The sequence below is a fragment of the Acipenser ruthenus genome, chromosome 9 (genome assembly GCF_902713425.1).
Source record: "Acipenser ruthenus chromosome 9, fAciRut3.2 maternal haplotype, whole genome shotgun sequence".
In the NCBI taxonomy this organism is placed as follows: Eukaryota; Metazoa; Chordata; class Actinopteri; order Acipenseriformes; family Acipenseridae; genus Acipenser; species Acipenser ruthenus.
The window spans coordinates 43295233-43314855 of NC_081197.1; the positions used below are offsets into that span (position 1 = coordinate 43295233).

General features: G+C 37.5%; 1 protein-coding gene across 2 annotated transcripts in view; it reads right to left on the minus strand.

The window, feature by feature from the left end:
* LOC117406182 (neuroligin-4, X-linked-like) overlaps positions 1–19623 on the minus strand; it is a 69836-nt gene that overhangs the window by 5934 nt on the left and 44279 nt on the right. For both annotated transcript variants that reach the window (XM_059030028.1, XM_059030029.1), the window contains 2 exons: positions 7788–7973; positions 5770–6559 (listed from right to left, as the gene is read on the minus strand). In XM_059030028.1, the coding sequence (XP_058886011.1) occupies positions 5770–6559; positions 7788–7973 (976 nt within the window). The remainder of the gene's footprint in view (positions 1–5769; positions 6560–7787; positions 7974–19623) is intronic.

A 19623-nucleotide genomic window follows, 5' to 3' on the forward strand; every position in this document is an offset into this window, starting at 1 on the left:
AGGCTATAGATTAAATGATATTGAAAGAGCATATTTAAGAGCAAAACACACAGATAGAAATACTTTATTTGTAAATAAGGATAGAACAGACAGTATTCATCATACAGTCAAACCTGCTCATGCGACCACCTTTAATTAGGGACATAGTGACCACAATTCTCTTACCCAGCAACGGACTCAAACCTGTATTAAGCGTCCTTACACAAGGCTATTGTTATAAGAAAAATATGGTTTTAAATGGTATGTCCTAAATTCAAAGGAATATGGTAACCATTTTAGTGGTCTTTTATCCATAATCAACAAAACAACAGCACTCTCTTGTAAAGGAATAGAGAAAACGTGGAGAAACAAAAGGTCCTCCCTAGATGACAGAATTAAAGTTATTAAACTTGTAAAGACAGGAAGTGCCCGAAAAACTGCTGAAAAATTTGGCACTAGAAAGACGCAGATACTGCATTTTGAAACGGAAAGAACTAGGGCTTGAAGTTTTAGGTTTTTATTTTTGTTCACATGACCGTGTTTTGATCCAATTCAATATTTTAATTAAACTGTTAATTACTAAACAAAGTTGCTTCTTTTTACCTGATTGACTTGCTGATTCTATTTCACCTTCATTATTCGAACAAGAGCAATCACTTCCCCCAGATGCTACTTTAACTTGCATTTCGTTCTCACACATGCCTGGGAACTAGGTAGCTTCCAATGTGTCCTTTTTGTGTTGTGTTGTTCTTTCCTGCTAACTTAACAGAATGTTCTCATAATTAGGATATAGCGGCTTAAGACTTAAAGGCAAGCTTAAAGGGAACATTCAAGCCGTACTTATAGGAGTATGAAAACAATGTGTGCGGTAATCGAAAGAGAGCTTATGCTTATGCTGGCGTCGGTTTCAGGATGCAATGAATCAACACGTACGTACCTGAAAGGCAGACACAGCCACTGAAATTTGCAAAGGACTTAAAACATTTTGTGTGACCTGAGACAGGCAAGCATTCATTACTTTCACCAAACAATTTGTTTTGTAAATGCATTATCTAAATGAATGTTATTAAATTACATACTTCCTTTTGTTCATATTACATCTTCTGGCTTTTACAGTGTATGTAAGACACACATTATTACAGGAAAGCATGTCAGAGACAAATAGAAAATTCATAAGTTATGGGCCCTCTTTTAAGAGACCGCCTGTGTTAAAAGGCCACTATTAGACTGTCCCTCGAGTGGTCTCTTAATACAGGTGTGACTGTATTTGTTTCTCCACCGAATATAACTCACAGACGAGTGCAATTAAAAACATAACTTAAACACTGGCACATCTTGGAAAGTGACAAACAACTTAACACCTTTAAAACAGCGCCCCCTATGATCACTTTTAGACGAGCTCAGAACAGCAGAGACAGGGTAGTACATACAGTACATTCTCCATATGTAAATAAAAAATGGCTACCTAGCAAACCAGATGGCAATTTTCGTTGTGGCCATTGCGTGCACTGTGCCAATACTATGGACACAAAAGCCTGTTGTCTATATGCTTAAATGCCCATGCGGTCTTATATATATTGGCCAGACAAAAAGAGCTCTTAAAATACAAATAGCTGAACATAAAGCAGCCATTCGAAATAGAAATATGGATTATGCCATTGCCTGATACTATATCACAGCCAACCATGGTTCAGTATCTTCTTTGAAATTTTACAGTATATTATTATTATTACTATTATTATTTATTTCTTAGCAGACGCCCTTATCCAGGGTGACTTACAGTCGTAAACAAAAATACAGTTCAAGAATCACAGTACAAGTATTAATACAATTAAGAGCAAGATAAAATACAATGACTTCGGTTCTAGCAAGTACAAGTATGACAAAATACGATTCAATAACGGAGCAGATAACTGTGTCAGTGATAGTTACATCAGGATATAATTAAATACAAAATACTACAGATTAAATAACACTTGTGATAGATTACAGTACTCTAAAGTACAGGATTAAATACAGTAAAATAGGGAGCAGATAAGAGCAAGTAAAGCGCATTTAAGGAAGAGTGATAGTGTCCAGAGGGAAAAGAGGAGTTCTACAGGTGCTGTCTTAAGAGGTGAGTCTTGAGGAGGCGCCGGAAGATGGTCAGGGACTGGGCATTCCTGACATCTGTAGCAAGGTCATTCCACCACTGCGGGGCGAGGGTGAAGAAGGAGTGGGCTCTGGAGGCAGGGGAGCGTAGAGGAGGTACAGCCAGTCTTCTAGTGCAGGAGGAGTGGGGGTGTAGGGAGAGATGAGGGTCTGGAGGTAGCTGGGTGCAGTCCGGTCAAGGCATCTGTAGGCGAGTACAAGAGTCTTGAACTGGATGCAAGCGGTGATCGGGAGCCAGTGGAGTGAGCGGAGCAGTGGAGTTGCGTGGGAGAAGCGAGGCAGAGAGAACACCAGGCGAGCAGCGGAGTTCTGGATGAGCTGGAGCGGACGGGTGGCGGACGCAGGGAGGCCAGCCAGGAGGGAGTTGCAGTAGTCTAGGCGGAAGAGTACCAGGGCCTGGACCAGGAGCTGGGTGTCGTAGTTAGTGAGGAAGGGTCTGATTCTTCGTATGTTGCTCAGGAAAAATCGGCAAGTGCGTGCCAGAGTGGAGATTTGCTGGGAATAAGAGAGGCAGGGGTCCAGGGTGACTCCGAGGTTCTTAGCTGAGGAGGAGGGAGAGAGTGTGGTAGATTCCAGAGGAATGGAGATAGAGAGATCAGATGAGGGGGAGGAGGAGGATGAGGAGGGAAAGAAAAGGAGGTCAGATTTAGAGAGGTTGAGTTTGAGGTGATGCGAGTGCATCCAGGAGGAGATAGATGACAGACAGGTAGAGATACGGGAGGGCATGGTGGAATCAAAGGTGGGGAAGGAGAGGAAAATCGGAGCATCATCAGCATAGAAATGGTATGAGAAACCATAGGATGCGTTGAGGGGGCCCAGGGAGCGGGTGAAGAGAGGGAACAGGAGAGGACCCAAGACTGACCCTTGGGGGACTCCTGTATAGAGAAGATCAGTCTGTCAAATAGAGGTGGGGATTTGATTAATAAGTTACAACGTTGTGAGTGCTGTTGGACACATACATTAGATACAGTAGAGCTGAGGGAACTCAGTTTAGCCCCGTTTCTTTAGCCATTATCTGTGTCTGTATTATTATTATTGAAGGAATTTCTAAAACTATGCTGTTGTCTACATTAAATTGTTAGGAGTATCTTTCCTTTTTCTGTATTGGTTTTATAAATGTAAAACAATTATAACTAATTTAAAGAACACCTGTTAAAATATAATAATATACTTACAGTGTGTAAGTTCAATGTTGTTTTGATCATTTATAATAAGTTATTCATCCACCCATTGCTGTAAATACAACATTAGAACTAATATGTAAAAGTAGATCCATGTGGTCTTCTTTCCCAGAATGCTTTCTGTTGCTGTGAATTCACAGGGTGTCTCAAGGAGAGATGTCAGGCTGCAACCTTGGAATACATGAGTGATGACCGAAAAACCCAAAGATGTTTCTTTTATAAAGCATGCCTGCCATATTGACATATCTGTCCTTTGCCTGTAACCTTATTACGGATTTGCAAAATATTCAGATTTGAATTTCCCTTGAAGGGAAATACAGATATATTGACCTGTGACTTCCAGAATTAGCCAACCAGCAGGCAACACACACAGTGCTTCAGCTTGCTTTTTTCTTGCAGTTAAAATTATGCAGAGATTATTAGAATTGCAGACTGGAGCGTCAAGCTGTTGTGCACTTAGGTGCACCATTTGCAGGTAGAGGACAGACACTGTGGTTTCAATAGGATTTGAAACACACTGGCATTGCTCACCCTGCACTCCAAACAGCAGTGCTTTTATTAGATGAGCCACAGGGAACACTGTCTGCCCTAAACCACAGAAGAGAACCCTTTACTTTTCAAGCAGTCAGTTCACAGGCGGTTGTGAAGAGGCCATAAACAGGGTTTGAAGCATTGTCTGTTGAAAATGAAAGTAAAGATCCACCAGGTAAAATAACAAATAAAATAAATAAAATTAATCAAATTAATTGATTTAATATTAAAAAAAATTACAGATTTTTATTGTTGTTTATTTTAAATAATGGTGATCAGTAGAAAAGACTACTGATAATATAAGAAAAATTAGGGCAAAATCATGTTGGTTAATACTGACTAAACAACATAAAAATGTAAGACTCTTGCAAAGTCATCTCTTTGCAGATGTTCTTGAAACCAGTCCAACATAGAAAATAACTATGCATTTGTCTCCCTGCTACTAAATCTGGAAACACAACAGGAAATGCCACGCCAACATAGACAATAAACCATAACTGATTTCACAAAGCAACATTAATAATGATCAGCAATAATCTTTCTTTGACCATGCAGATTTGCAATCAAAATGATTATACAAAACATAGATTAGAAAAAAAAAATGTTACAGGGAAGGTGTTAGTCACTGGGGTTGCAGTGATACATCGGTTATACTGTTATTTCATAGTAAGTCAGAGATATGCAGCATCATATAGCAATCCACACTAGGAAACCTTCCTTACTTGTCAAACAAATGTCAAAGGCTTACGGTTGAGTCTAGTTCCCATCAGAGGAAAAGATCTTTGCATGTCATGTGACATGTAGGACAAGCCCCGGGGGAGTGACAAGTGTGTGGCGTGTGCTTTCAACTGAGGGACTGCTGTGATAGCAGCAATATATGTTTCTTTCCAGTAAAACATTCAGTATCTATATTTTTATGTCGGTATAACTGAGTTTGACTCCTGATTGCAGACAATGTTCTCTTCTTTATCTTTTTTAATTCAACATCATTCAATGAAATTAAAATGTATTTAGTGTTACAGTCCATTTACTGTTTGGACACGTGCTATTATACTACTTTTGGAAGTTGACAAGAATACAGTTCTGTGAAATATATATTTTCTTTGTTCTATACTATTCTATACTATATTGTTGATTTTGCTATAACTGCTCCTTTCTTTATCTAAAAAATGATCTAAAAGAAAAAAAAAAAAATCTAGATCCAGATGATCATTTATTGTGATAATGATCGGGAAAATTTTGTAACGCTGCAAACCTATTGGTCACACAATAAAGATATTAAAATTGCTAAAACTGTTGAAGTGCTAAAAAAAATTAAGACCCATTGGTCAGCAGAGGAACAATCGTATGTTTAAATGTTTATAGTTGTGTTTATGACTGGGGTTGTGCTTGGAGACAGCATTCCATGACAAGCTCCTTGGCTTTAGATTTTGGATCGGCAATGGTCACTGGAAATTCTAAACAGACCTTGGGCAGATAGTTAAACATGTGTATGATAAAAGACCTAGTAAAGGCCCACATTCAATAGGTGGCTTAACTTTACAATGTAAATAGCTCCATTATCACTCAATAAGGGACCTGAGATTGGCTATTTGAGCAATGGAGCTTAAACATTCTAATGTATATAAACCTTATTATAGGCTAGGCATGAAATACTATAATTTTGTCTTGACATAAACTTCACAAAAATACACTCATGCATCTATGGGGAACACCATTAAATCAACTGACAGATGTATTTTGTCTATATCTTTTGAAGTGCTGAAGAGCTGCTGCACACATAGGCTCCTAAGCCTATTGCCAAGTTCTTCTTTCCACCATCATACAACCATCCACCTAACACATACTGATCAGTAAATGTCTGGCAATTAGTTTCCTAAGCTCATTTTAGTATTGCTATACTTTATCAAAGTAGCATGTAACTTACCCAGTTTTGGCAAAGTTTGTCCAGTAGGTCATAACCACAGCACTCAGCATGACATCATTCTTGGAGAAGTTACAGTTGAAGAGATCTGTAGGCCCAATCATTGGGATTCCAAACACATAAGGAACTTCATCTCCATGAGCTGAATCAGCCCAACTGGGCTTCATGTCGCTTTGACAATGATGATAAAAAGCATAGAAATATGTTGGTGAGCCATACTGAGCATGAAGATCTGCTGTAGCAACTGCAGGAGCCACCCATTGGTGATCTGTGAACAAAGCGACCAGAGTCTTCCTGCGTGTTTCAGGGTTTTCTTTATCTGCCCAGTCGGTGTACATGAATTTGATGGTTTCCCGAAGGGTATCTTTTCCTTCTGGATAGCCGTACAAATGATCCACAAAATCAGACACCGCAAAATCAAAGTCATTCGCCGACACCCCGTCCTCGCTGTCCACGATGCCATCAACAAATTTAAATCCTTCTCCTTGGTTCACCCCAAGCATGATGTCATAATTAAGGAATTCCCCCTGCTCCATTAAAATCTGTGGGTCATCTGGTATTACATCCCCATCGATGACGGGCCCAAAGGCGATGTGGTATTTTGCTGGAGTAATATATTGCTCTATGAGTTCTTTGTAGTTCTTGTTTCGGAGGCATTCAACCAAATCAATAGTATCTAGCATGTTGCAGCCAACTTTTTCTGCCAACATCCTGGTGTACTTGGCAGGCTGATAGTTAACCGCCCAGCTTGACAATGCAGTCCCACTCTGTATTATTGCTTTCTGGAAAAGATCTGATGGAATAAATACAAATTAGGATATGAAGTTTGGCATTTCACAAGAGTACAGTTAGTCTAAAACAATTTGGTCTGCTTTTTTATTTTTATAATATAGTTAACACAAAGCCAAAAAACCTGTTGTATTTTATGTTCAAGTAAATTTCCCACTTGAGAAATATTAAAAACATGCACAACAGCAATCTGATCCAAATCTTTGTGCAATAGTTATACAATCATTATTTGTAACAATACTGATGCTCCGATTTATTGGCAATAGTGAAACAGCACTATTTGTTTGTTTTTATGACTATTACAACCACAGGATTCAGTAATGGCTAGTTTGGTTACATTCCCCAGCTGATTTATAGCTGGACTTTGTGAATAAAAAATATATCACTGCCATACAACACAAGTTACTGCTAAGATAACTTAATGGGTTTGTTGTAAGCATTACACAGTGTTCTGTAACAAGTAATATGCAAACCTCTCAGTCATATTGAAAGAGCCTGAGATGGCAGAAGTCTTGTGAGCATTTGGTAAATCTTCAATACTGGTTGACATACAAACACTGCTGGATGGAATTTGTTCATGCTTTTGTGACTGACATTAATTTTTTGTACAGTGTATAGTGACTCATGCTCTGGGGTTTCTAATCGCACTGAAGACCAACCCCACAAGGGACCTTTGTATACTCTACTGAGAGTGTGTACGATTACTAACAAACATGGGAAAACTAATCTTAATGAGACATCCCTTGACTGTCTCCCATTTAGTGTCAGAATTAGTAAGAGGACCCTTTAGCAGACTGTAACCTGCAGTTGCTTACATGATGAATCATTTAACAGTATGAGTCAGATAGGCTTATCTCCATCAGTATCTCACACTAACATCCATGTGTATTCAAAATGACATTTTTCTTACACTACGCACTAATATTTGTCCATATTCTAATGCAAGTCCTTTGTTTTAAAATATTTTGTTTTTGGATGGTGGTACATTTGTGCATGTTGGTGATCAGTATTGTGTTTAGACAGCAGGTTCAAGATTTAAAAGCTGCTTATAAAGATTGTTTTTTCTCTCTCAGATCAAAGAATTGCTGATATACTTAGGACGTATATAACTTTGGTCTTAGATGGGCCAGCTAAGTCTCTTTGTTGAAAACGTTATGATAAAACAAAACAAAACCAACAAAAACATGTTAAAACACCCAGAAATTAAAATGTTAATAATTATTTGAATTTACCTTCGGAATAATGAGACAGTGTCAGCAGACTAACACACGACGCCCCAGCTCCAGATCCAAATATTGTTACTCTCTTGGGATCCCCTTTAAAAGTTTGAATATTTTCTTTGATCCATCTCAGAGCCTGGATTTGGTCAAGCAATCCATAGTTTCCTTTAGCAGCTTGGTCACCTGTGCTTAGAAAACCTAGACAAGGCAAACACACAACAGAATGAAACATAAATAGAAAAAACAAGTACTTACATACATCCTCCGGCGCAACTCTATATATCATATTAGAAATATTAGGGTCATGAAAACGCTGACGGCAGCTTTATGTTGTACTGTTTCAAACCTGTAACTGTCATACATGATAATATAAGGGAATGCATATTGTTTGACAAATACATCAGCGTGTATTAGTATTGAAATCATAAAGCTTCTTCATATCTGTAAATATTTCCTGTGAAACTATTAGTCAATATCGTCAAATAAACAACAATTCCTGTGTGCAATTACTTAATGATAACATTGCATACAATATCAGTTAGCTTTATCACAGTTGTTGTTTGCTTTGTTATTTGCCACTAGAAGGATAGGGGCACCATCATTAAAATGTAATGCTAGGATTCATAATATGATATCAAGAAAACATACAAAGCAAAACACTCAGTAATTATCTATTTACAATTGTACAGATAGAGTACACATGCACAGGTACAATACAAAAAACACTGATCTTTGTGTTGACTTTTTAAAAAGAATACATAATGCCCACTTTTCACGCTCAAACTTCCTGGGGAAATGTGTGAAATGATCTGCTTCTGATCCTCCGTATACACATGAACCCAAACAAGGTGAAGATTTTTCTGAGCTCATTTAATCTCCTTGACAGATTACCAGAACATTTTATTAAGCATTAAACATATAAATCCCTACAATCTGGATTCTGGGAATTTAAAATAAATTATCATTTACTTAGTAGAAAAGATGGCTTCTATGTAACACTAGCAAGGGGTTTAAGTCTAAACATAAGATGCCACACAGAAAATCTCAATTTTAAACTTTCCCTACAGGGTTCTTTTGCTTCAATATTAGGTTGCTTTCCGTAATACATAATCACAGAGCAAAAAAACATAGAATCATAATTGGTTCATAAAAAGATACCATAAGAGAAATTTCAAAAAAGGCTGTGGATATGTTCAGCAGCCATCAGAAATAGTTTTAGACCAGAAGGCAGTCAAATTGTACATTATTAAACTTAACCCAACCTTATTACAGTAACATTACTCTAAACTTTACCTAACAACTCATGACCGTCAAACCTTCAGTTTCACATTTCTGACTATGTCTGGAACCCAAATACATCAATATTGATGATTGACGGACAGACAGATACTATATGACCAGTTTAGGTTATGTAGAGGATAGTTCTACATACCTTGACAAAACAGGCTATTATCTGTAATCTTAATCAGTACAAGTTCATGCAATTGCATTGCACTTGAGTTGACTCACGGCATTACCCAATAAAGAGTCAGTTATAAGAACACCAAAATAGTAGACAATCTGGTTACATGCAAGGCGAAAATGCACATCAAAGACTTTATTGTGCTTTTATTATGTACACCCATAATTTTCTAAAAGCATAATAGTTACATCTTCTGAAGTGCTTATTAGTGTTTAGCACAAATTAGGTGATTAGCTGAGACTCCACTCAACCCAGGAAACTGGTCTTTGGAGTATTGATATAAGGGCTTTTTTAAACAAATTAGAGGATTTGTAGAATGTATTTGCAATTCTGATGTGGCACAAGAATATTGTGTTTAATCCAAAGCTGCAAACAGACATTGGATCAGGATGTGTACCACTGGCACCTCGAGCAGTTCCTGAGGAAACTGGCAGAGGTGCTGGGGACAAAACATACGGGGAAAAAACAAGTCTCGAGGCTCTTGTAGAAAATAGATCCTGTTTGTCATGGAGGATAGAAGAGAGCTAAAGACAGCTGGTCAGGAGATTACAGCCTGCTCTCAGCAGGCACACACTGGCACTGGAGGAGGAGCCTTAACTGCAGACTCTAGCTCCCTGCTATCACTGTTAAAATGGCACTGTGTCTGCAGGCTGTGGAATGAAGTGCATAGAAACAGAAGCTCTGGACAAGACTCACAAGTGGAAGAAGCACTGGTTTATAAACCTGGTACTGGAAAGCAAACGTTTGGAAAGTGGAAAAATGCCAAATACCTTTGCCCTTTTAGTCACTCAATATCTCTCTGTTTAGCAGGAGTTACTGTTTTATAATGAGGACTGCTGTGAGGATACAGTGGCACACTCATTGTTTAACCCTGCTGGTGAAGAGACTTTAGGAATACCATGATTTAATGATGATATAATAGGATACTGGCTGTGAATTGTCATCACGTTTTGTCAATTCGGCTCTAGTACAGTATACAAGTGCTGGATAGATCCACTGAGTTGCAATGTCCCATTTAATGCTAAAGTCGGTGGTGGCTCGTCAGGTGAGGCACTGCCTGTTCAAATTTTAAAATGAATGCGCTTTTTCATTTATTTATTTATATGTAACATGCCACAATAAATAGCTTTACCGCGGAGGCAGCTGTCCAATTCAAATCCTCCACTCAGTCGCCGCTGTACGTTCAGAGGAGGCAGATGTGCTCTATTAGCCAATCGTATTCTTCCATTTGTGCGGCATGTCTCCCCTCCCCTTTTGACTGTTTTAGCCAATCACTGGACGTGTGCCCTCCCACATTAATACTGACAAGAGTGAAAGGAACAAAATGTGGTTTAGAAGGACTTAGGGAATGCCTATAGATCAGTGGTTCCCAACCTGTGGTCCGCGGACCACTTGTGGCCCGTGAGTAAACTCCAGGTGGTCAGCAAACAACTCCCAAAATTCTGTTATGCAGTTTTGCAGAAAACCATTTCTACACAATCACACGTTGTGCTACTACTATTACTAAGCAACACAACAAACAGCTTTAACCATGTTATATGTAATTATAAGGTATGTATGTAGTCTGCATTTTTCTTTTATTACGGGTGTGTTTATAAGTTACAGCTCCATTTCATGCAATACCAAGCATCGCCTTCAAAGTCGCCATTAACAGCTTTTAAATGTGAAACAATTACTAAATAACTTACACATTATGAAGGCACATTTGTCTTTAGCCAGCATTCATGTAAATGCACATCTTTCTAATCTGTGCTCATTCTTCACTGTTCAGGGAAAAAAAAAATAATTGTAATCTGGCTGTTCCAGCCTTTTCACTCCGCACTGTAGCACACTGCATTGAATATTCCTAACTTGGTTGGAATGAGTAAATAAAAAAAATAAATAAAAAAATACATTAAAAACAACAGTTTTGGTACTTTTCATTTTCAGCAATAGGCTTGACTGTTCTTGATGCTGTCAAATTTAACCAAAATGCTAAAGATCCTATTGACTGTGTGCCACCAATCCCATTTAATTTACACATCACAGCCCACCAGAAGTGGTAACATCCTGTACACTCTCCAGTCATTTTTTAATTTTTTTAATTGATTCCCACCCACCTCGTCTTTGTATTCCAGTGTTTTTTTATATGTACATCGAGTGAAGTTGACGACTCAGTGAGTGCAATCAGTTGTGTTACAAATTGATAGATTATTTTGCTACACTAGCTAATGGTTGCGGGGACCAGCACTGGCATTTACATTTACTGGTTCCGAGGGCGACCCAAGCCCCAGTGCATTATTTGTCAGGAGGTTTTATCAAACAGAACTCTTAAAGCTGCAAAATTAAGACACCATTTATCTACAAGCATTCAGAATGTGAAAATAAATAATTTAACAAAAGAAACAGGAACTTTGCCATCAGCAACTTTCAATGCCGCAAAATGACAACATTCATTGTTGACCTGGTAGCAAAGATCCAATCCCGGGGTACGTATATATATATATATAAATACTTTACTTTCTACGTGTACTTGTATATATACACATGAAAAGTAGTTTCGAAATGCAGTTGTGAAAAAATAAGTGTCTCTACATTGAAAAAGGTTGGGAACCACTGCTGTAGATTGATTCATTTAAATTCATTCATTTAATCTTTTTTTTTTCAATTATAATTAAGTACTGCTTCTGTTTGTTTCTTCAAATTGTAATGTACCTTGCTTCGAAATTAAAGTATGTCTGAATTGTTACCCTTTTATTAAATAGATACGTTTCATATGTACAGAACAACATACAATTATTTTGTTGGTATTTGATTTAAGTTTAGCAAATTAAGTTGATAAGATGTGCTTGATTTTTGTCTACTTTTCTGTAAGTAACTTTTAATGAAGTTAAAAAAAACAAGATTTCTATAGGGTTTGTACCCTCCTTACGTCAATACGTTAGACTCACTTAGGTCCTTATAGAGGCTTTTTAAAAGTACCAGACAACATAACAAACTGATGTGTTTTTTGCCATTTTACATAATGGTTTACAGTTATCTTTCTAGAATCTGTTACAAGGAAAGCGGTGGGAAATAGTATCTCTTGCGCAGAAAACAAATGCTATTTAAAAACAGAGTTGGAAATTCAAGTAAATATCCAATTTAAACCTAAAAAAAAAAAAAAAAAAAAAAAAGTATTTTATTTCTCCCACACAGAACTGTAAATATATAAACATGAGTTCTTGTACTGATAGAAAAGCACAACAACCACGCCTTTGGTTCACTGGCATGAACTTAATACAGATTGCTAATAGTTCAAAAGTGAATTATCAAACACACGCATGTAAGCAGAACATTATGCATTAGACCAGCAAGGTCAGGGGCGACTGCTTTGAAGGGAAGGATTCTATATTTCAAGGATTTGTCAGAAGTTTTATATTTATATGCTATAACTTGACTTATGATGCACAGACAAGCCAGTGATTCTGACATCCCTGACATTTATTTGTCATTGTTACAGGCATCATTTTCAGTCTAAGATATGAACTGGAATATTACATGTATGTACACAAAAAGAAAATACAGTCCATGTGTCAACCTAACCTTTCTGTACCAATGTCAGTTGTTAGAATCACGGACTGCAAACAGATACAAAAAAGTCACATTTACTAAACTGGAGTTTTGGAAAACAATGAGAAATTGTGTGCAGGACCTTGCATGTCACTGCTCTTTTAAATAATGTATTACTACCGGTTTGGTTTACTTAAAAAATATATATATATATGTATGGTTGTGATGGTGTGTTTACGTCCTTAGGCCTTAATGAAATAGTAGCACTTAAGGAAATTTAGCATTGATTGGGATAACTTTCAGATGTGTCATAGTAAATGATGTACTCCATTAATAGCGAGTCACACTGCAATAAAAGAGTTGGATAGCCAAGCCAAGTTGGATAGAGCCAAGTGATTCTCTAGCCGCCACTTAATGTGGAGAATTTTTTATTTTCACCCATTTGAGCTTCCACAAGATGGATGCTGTCCTTTTTTGGGGGGCAAAGATCCTCTGGTCCGTTCCGTACCCTAGATCCTAAAGGCACGTGTACATTATCAATTGCACCTGACATTTCTGTTTGACCAGATGTTGCTACTGTACTATAGCTGGTTAGGAAAGATGTGTTCTTGTGTCCTTTAAAACAAAGCAGCTATTATACCAAACAGTGCCTCGCTGAGGGAGTATTGGCTGATCCCCACACAGTGGCCTGAAGGACCTTGCAGTATAGAAATGAAGGGCTGCAGCTGTGGCTTTTTTGGGGCCTAGGAAAAGATGGAAAAATGTCCTGTTTACAGAAATGAAATGAATTATAGAAACTAGGACATGCACCTGGAGGACTGTGGGTATTTAGTATTTTTAAATGAACTACATTTTATATAATGACTAAGGTACATCCAACTGTACATAATAAAGCTGTCATTCTGTTGTGGCTTTTTGGTAACATAAATCACAAAAGTGTCACCAAAAGCCTGAACTGGAATCACAGCCTTATATATACTGTAGGTTGTGTTTTATTTGTTACAATAGCTGTAAACAATTTGACAGTCTTCTCTAGTTTTCTACAATTTCTCACATTTATAAAAATAAATAATAAATAATAATAAATGTACATCACTTTTTTATTTTTTATTATAATTAATATTATTGTTACAGCTTTTTAAAAATTGAGCACATTTTTCCATTCTCACATTACAAAATTGTGACAACTGTAAAGAGATTCTATTTAAGGCTTGGTAGCATTCTGTGCATAATTCATGGGTAAAATGCCAGCTACATGCCTACTGTGGATGACTGTTTCTCTGGCTTTAGTTACAAGGTTTAGCAGTTTATGAAGGAAAGCCATTGTGAGGTAACAACAGTCCCCAGGTGGACAGAATACTGTGATAAAGACTGAGACGCAATTTCTGAGCCAACTCTACAGACTGATACCAACAGCTGTCAGAGACTCTGGACTGAGCCAAACATTACATAGGGCAGAGTGATGCGTAACAGGTCTTGTCTTAGAGCCAGTAGAAGCATGGCTCAGCTGAAATGGGGAAAGAATAATGAGAGAAAAAGATGCAAATGGGAGGACTGTCGTCTATTTAATTATTGAAGGATTTAGGGCCTCTGCAGCACATTATTGATTGAGAACCAAAAACTTTAGTAGAAAAGTGAATTATATTTTTTATTACTATTTTTAGCAACATAAAAGGACTCTGATTGCGAGGAATCACAGGATCCACATCACCATGAGACATTCTAGGTTGCTGCAATTAAATGAGAGTTCTGAAAGCTGCTGGAAAATCTATCAAGAATAGTGAATATAACTGCATTAAAAGACACCCAAGTGATTTCGAGTAACAATGGGTTTCATGGTGTTTTTAAGCATTAAAAAATCCAAAACATGCACTAAATTTTAATTTAATGCGTAAAAATATGCATAGCAATTTTGCTGCACAGCTTGTCTGCCTCTGCTCCCGCCTCCCCCAAAACTTAACAACTACATTTCCCAGAAATCAATGTCTTCAGTTATTAGGAAATTGTACACAAGAAAAACCAACCCAGCAAACATTATCCAATCTCTGGCTAGCCCTGTTGTCTTTGCAGCCAATCACAGTAAGAATAAGAACAAATCAAAGCTGCACAGGTTGAAGTGTAAACACCCCAGTCCAGCTACAAATCCAACTGGAACCGTCGTCAGAGGCAACCGCTAAAAAAAAGGTGCCTATAATATTAAACAAACTGTTTTATAACTTATTAATGCATTTCCTTATTTTATTTATCTGTATGGCTTTATATTGAAGTTTTAACACGTTCACAGAGTGTAATGAATGTTAAAATATAAGTAACCTAATTAATTTGTGATACCTCGAAAAAAATGTGCTGACCTGATATCTTGTAGAACACACGCATGGTTATACATTAGATCAAAGTAACATTGCAGTTAAAATGGAAGGCTCTTTTTTAATACCTACCCCATTACCATTAAAGATTGTACAGTATTTAAATCGAGATTACTCATGACTTCAAGGTAATGTTGCATTTTACCCCCTGAAAATACTCACAATGTTAATGTTAGAGGGTAAGTGTTTACTTAACAAACATCTACCACCATTCAGTGTGAAATTTCGCAGTCATTCTCTTTCACCAAAGTTTGGAATTCTGGCATGAATTTATCAGACACAGCACATCTTGGTGCAGCTTCTAGGTTTGTGTTCAGGAGTTGCAAGCGGTACTTTGACTTCATCAGTGATTGCCTTGAATGTTGAACCAACCATGGAACACAGCTTGATAACCCTTTTGTGGGGCACCTCGGAGCTGATAAAATGAGGGAATGGATATTGGCTCGATTTTATTGGGTAGGACTTCATAAGGAAGTGTCAAAATATGTAGTCACGTGCCTGGACTGCCAGTCGAGTGCGCCCCACCCCTTTGGTCCCACTGCCAATTATTTCCACTCCCTTTGAACGCATTGCAATGGACATAGTGGGCCCTTTGCTACCTTCTGAATCCAAGTACACGCATATATTAGTGGTGTTAGATTATGCAACGCGATACCTAGAAACAGTTCCATTGAGGCCCACTAGTGCAGCTGCAGTAGCCAAAGAACTAGTGCAGATTATGGCTAGAGTTGGGATCCCCAAGGAAATCTTGACTGATCATGGAACTAACTTTCTGTCTGACACGTTACAGCAAGTTTATAAAATCTTAAAAATACTTAAGGACATCTGTTTATCATCCACAGACAGATAGTTTGGTGGAGCGTTTTAATCAGACCTTAAAGCAGATGCTGAGATGATTTGTGAACCAAGAGCAAAAACACTGGGCATCGCTTTTCCCCTACCTCTTTTTGCAGGGAGAGAGGTGCCGCAGGGTTCGACTGGGTTCTCCCTCTTTGAGCTCTTGTACGGCAGACAGCCTCAGGGCACCCTCGATCTGTTGAGAGAGGGGTGGGAAGAGCACAAAGGCTCGTCCAAAAATGTAGTGCAGCATGTGCGCCTACTTAGAGATCGCCTGGATTTGGTTGGTCGTTTGGCACAGGACAATCTCAAAGCAGCTCAGCACCAGCAACAGCAGCATTACAATCAAAATGCAAGAATTCAAACCTTTCGACCAGGAGATAAAGTAATGCTGCTTCTTCCCTTGTTGGAATCGAAACTATGTGCTAAATGACAGCCTTGTGTACTACCATACATTATTATTTACCGTTTGCCATCAGACTTTGGATTATAAATAAAATCCCCTTGCACCTGGATTATTGTTATTGATCACCACATCACTCCTGCACCTGCACACTGCGAACCACTTTGCCACACAGTACCATAAGTCTTGTACTTCTTGATAACAGAAACAATAGTTGAAATTGGAATACTCAAATTCTTGGAAATCTTCTTGTATCCTTCTCCAACTTTATGACAATAAATCATTTTCTGCCTAAGGTCTTCAGATAGCTCTTTACTTTTTCCCATATTGACTTATTGGTAATGATAGCAATCATCCTATGCCTAACAATTTTATACTCTCTAAGAATTCAGCATTTTCTAGACTTTTCTAGAATTAGGTTCTGCATTATCATATTGACATTTTTAGCATCTTGAAGACAATACTATCATAGTATCAAAGGGTATATCTACTTTTGAATTACCATTTTTGGAGTTTTGCAAAAAAATTGCTGAAATCCATAATTGTAGACATCTATTTCTTGTCACTTTTTCCTCATCCATAAAACCAAAACTTTTGCGACATTTTTTTCCCCTAAAATTCTAGCAATTATAAATTTCCATTGAGGTATTTAAACTTTTGACTACAACTGAGTGTATATATATTGTAAAAAAAAAAAATCGCACTCACGCGGTTCGTTGCCCCTTTAAAAACACGACCCAACACACCGAAATGGATTTTTAAGCGCGGTTGCGCAATTTTTAATGAAACAAAAACAAAAATAAACAAAACAAACACCTAGCTCTCTTTGAGCACTAACTAAAACAAAACAGGAACCTAAACTAAACAACAGGACAGCTAAGCTGTTTACCTGTACAAAAAACAAACAAAACAGCACACACAAAACAAAAAAGGCTTCACTCTACCTTTTCTTTTAATTACGGCTGTACCCACACACCAGCACAGTCGGGCTTCTACCCTCTTCAGCAGCTGCCCAGAGCAGACTGACTGCTCTCCTTTTAAACCCTGCACCTGGCTCTAATTTTCAATAATAGCCAGGTGCAGGTACTGATTAATCAATAAAACAATTAAACAAAAGCAATTAAACCATTAACAAAACAAAAGTGTGCCTTCCGCACATGTTTTTTCTGCAGGGAGGTTTTAACCCCCTCCCTGCTGTCTCACAATATATACACACAGTTATATATATATATATATATATATATATATATATATATATATATATATATATACACACACAGTATATGAAAAAAACAAATTAGTATTGGCAGATATACATGTTATATATATATATAAAAATTTAAAAAAACACACAGAATGAATTATTTGCAACACTGATTTGACAAATCTAATTACAGCTCATTTATAATAGGAAGTTTGACACACAATCTCATGTAAGCAATCTTAAAAAGAAAATGGTGGCAGTAATGTTCAGTGTGCTTCCAGGACATATAATTTCTTTCCCTTGATGGAAGTCGTCATTTGAAATTGAGAAAGATGACAAATGATGACTTGTCTCAGCTGCTAACCATTACCTGCAGATATTTACTGAAGTTTCAACTAGGATCCATCCTCGAAAAAACAGCCAGAGCCAAAGGCAATCCCCAGTAGGCTTTTCATGTCATAAAAGCTGTGGATGTCTATGTCACATCGGATGCCAAAGAGTTGAAAATCATCAGGAATGAGCTACAGCCCAATATGGATTAAATTTACATTTTATGAAACTGTCCCATATTTGCTGCAAAGGCAGGAAAGACTCTCCATAAAATTGAATTGTGATCAAATAAAGGTTTTACCTCAGATGTCTAAATAGATGGGTTGGTAAGAGGAAAATGTCTCTCTTGGTAGGTAGGATTACACCAGTCCAACCACATGCTTGCCCACTATTACACCCCTGAGAGCACAGCGTATTGTATTATGTTTTGTACATTTTTTTACCCTCTAGTTTTTTTTGGCACACTTTTTTTGGTATTGTGTTTATGTGTACTACCACCTGTTAGGATGCTTTCCCCACTCTGCTATTAGTATATGATACAGAAACGGCTCTCGATTCCATAGATTTTAAAACAGGGGTCATACACATTTTCAACATCAAAATTACATACTTTTTCCAGACTTCCATTTGTTTTTCCCAGACTTGTGTTTTGTTAGTTTCTACTAGTTTTTTGATAGTTATCCACATAGGCGGACAACCGCAGAGCATTATAGCTTTTTGATCCAGAGCAGAAGTTGCACCTGATTTTTTAAATGTATTTGTCAGAATCTGGAGGTGCATATCTAGCAAGAGACAATGCAAGTATGCAAAAGAGAAGGAAGATACAAACTAAGAAATGTCCAATATTTGAGAACTACGTAGCATTATTTAAAAAGAGAATATAAAAAGTTGTATACTGCAAGTTTATTTGTGCCAAAATAGGATTGTATAATGGTACCAATAGTATACTAAAATCAGACAATTTTGGCACAAGTATACTTGCAGTATACTACTTTTTTGTAATGGATGATATTGGATTCTGATCCAAACTTCTTTATACCCTCTGTTAAATGTTGAACACATATACACATATATATACATACAGTTAGTGGACAAAAAAATGGAAACACCAATGTAAAGTCACTTAATAAAATCTCAAAGCTTTGTCTTTTATTTTATTTCATTAGTTACTATTTTAACAGCTGGTTTTCATACAGTACTTGGCTGGGCTCTAGTCCCTCCTCTTTTCCTGTGTGCGTTCATGTCAACCAATCGAGATGATTTGTTTTTGTTTTTTTTTGGTTTTTTCCCCCCAATGACCCGATTAAAGTTTATTGTATCTTGAAATAGGCTACTATTGGTTAATTTCAAAATACATAACGTATGGCCAATCAGAAACCGAAGTGTTGCCTTGCGGTCTACTTTGCCTCATTTTTACAAGCCGCTACGCACTCTGGTGTGAAAGTGAAGAGTTTTTGTTTTCAATTCAAAGAAAAAATATGGATCGTTGGCTCAAGACTGGTAAATTAGCAAAGGGTGAAACACACAGGGATCAGCAAGAGCCCAGTGCAACCACAGTTTCAGCTGATTCAACTACAACTGCTGGCTGAAGCGGTGCGAATGCAGAGGAGGCCTCGCCCGATTTACAAGTTCAACCTGGGAAGTGTGCAACAGAGCAGGACAAAGAAAGTATGATGAAAGTTACATTGAACTTGGATTTACATGGACTGGGGACG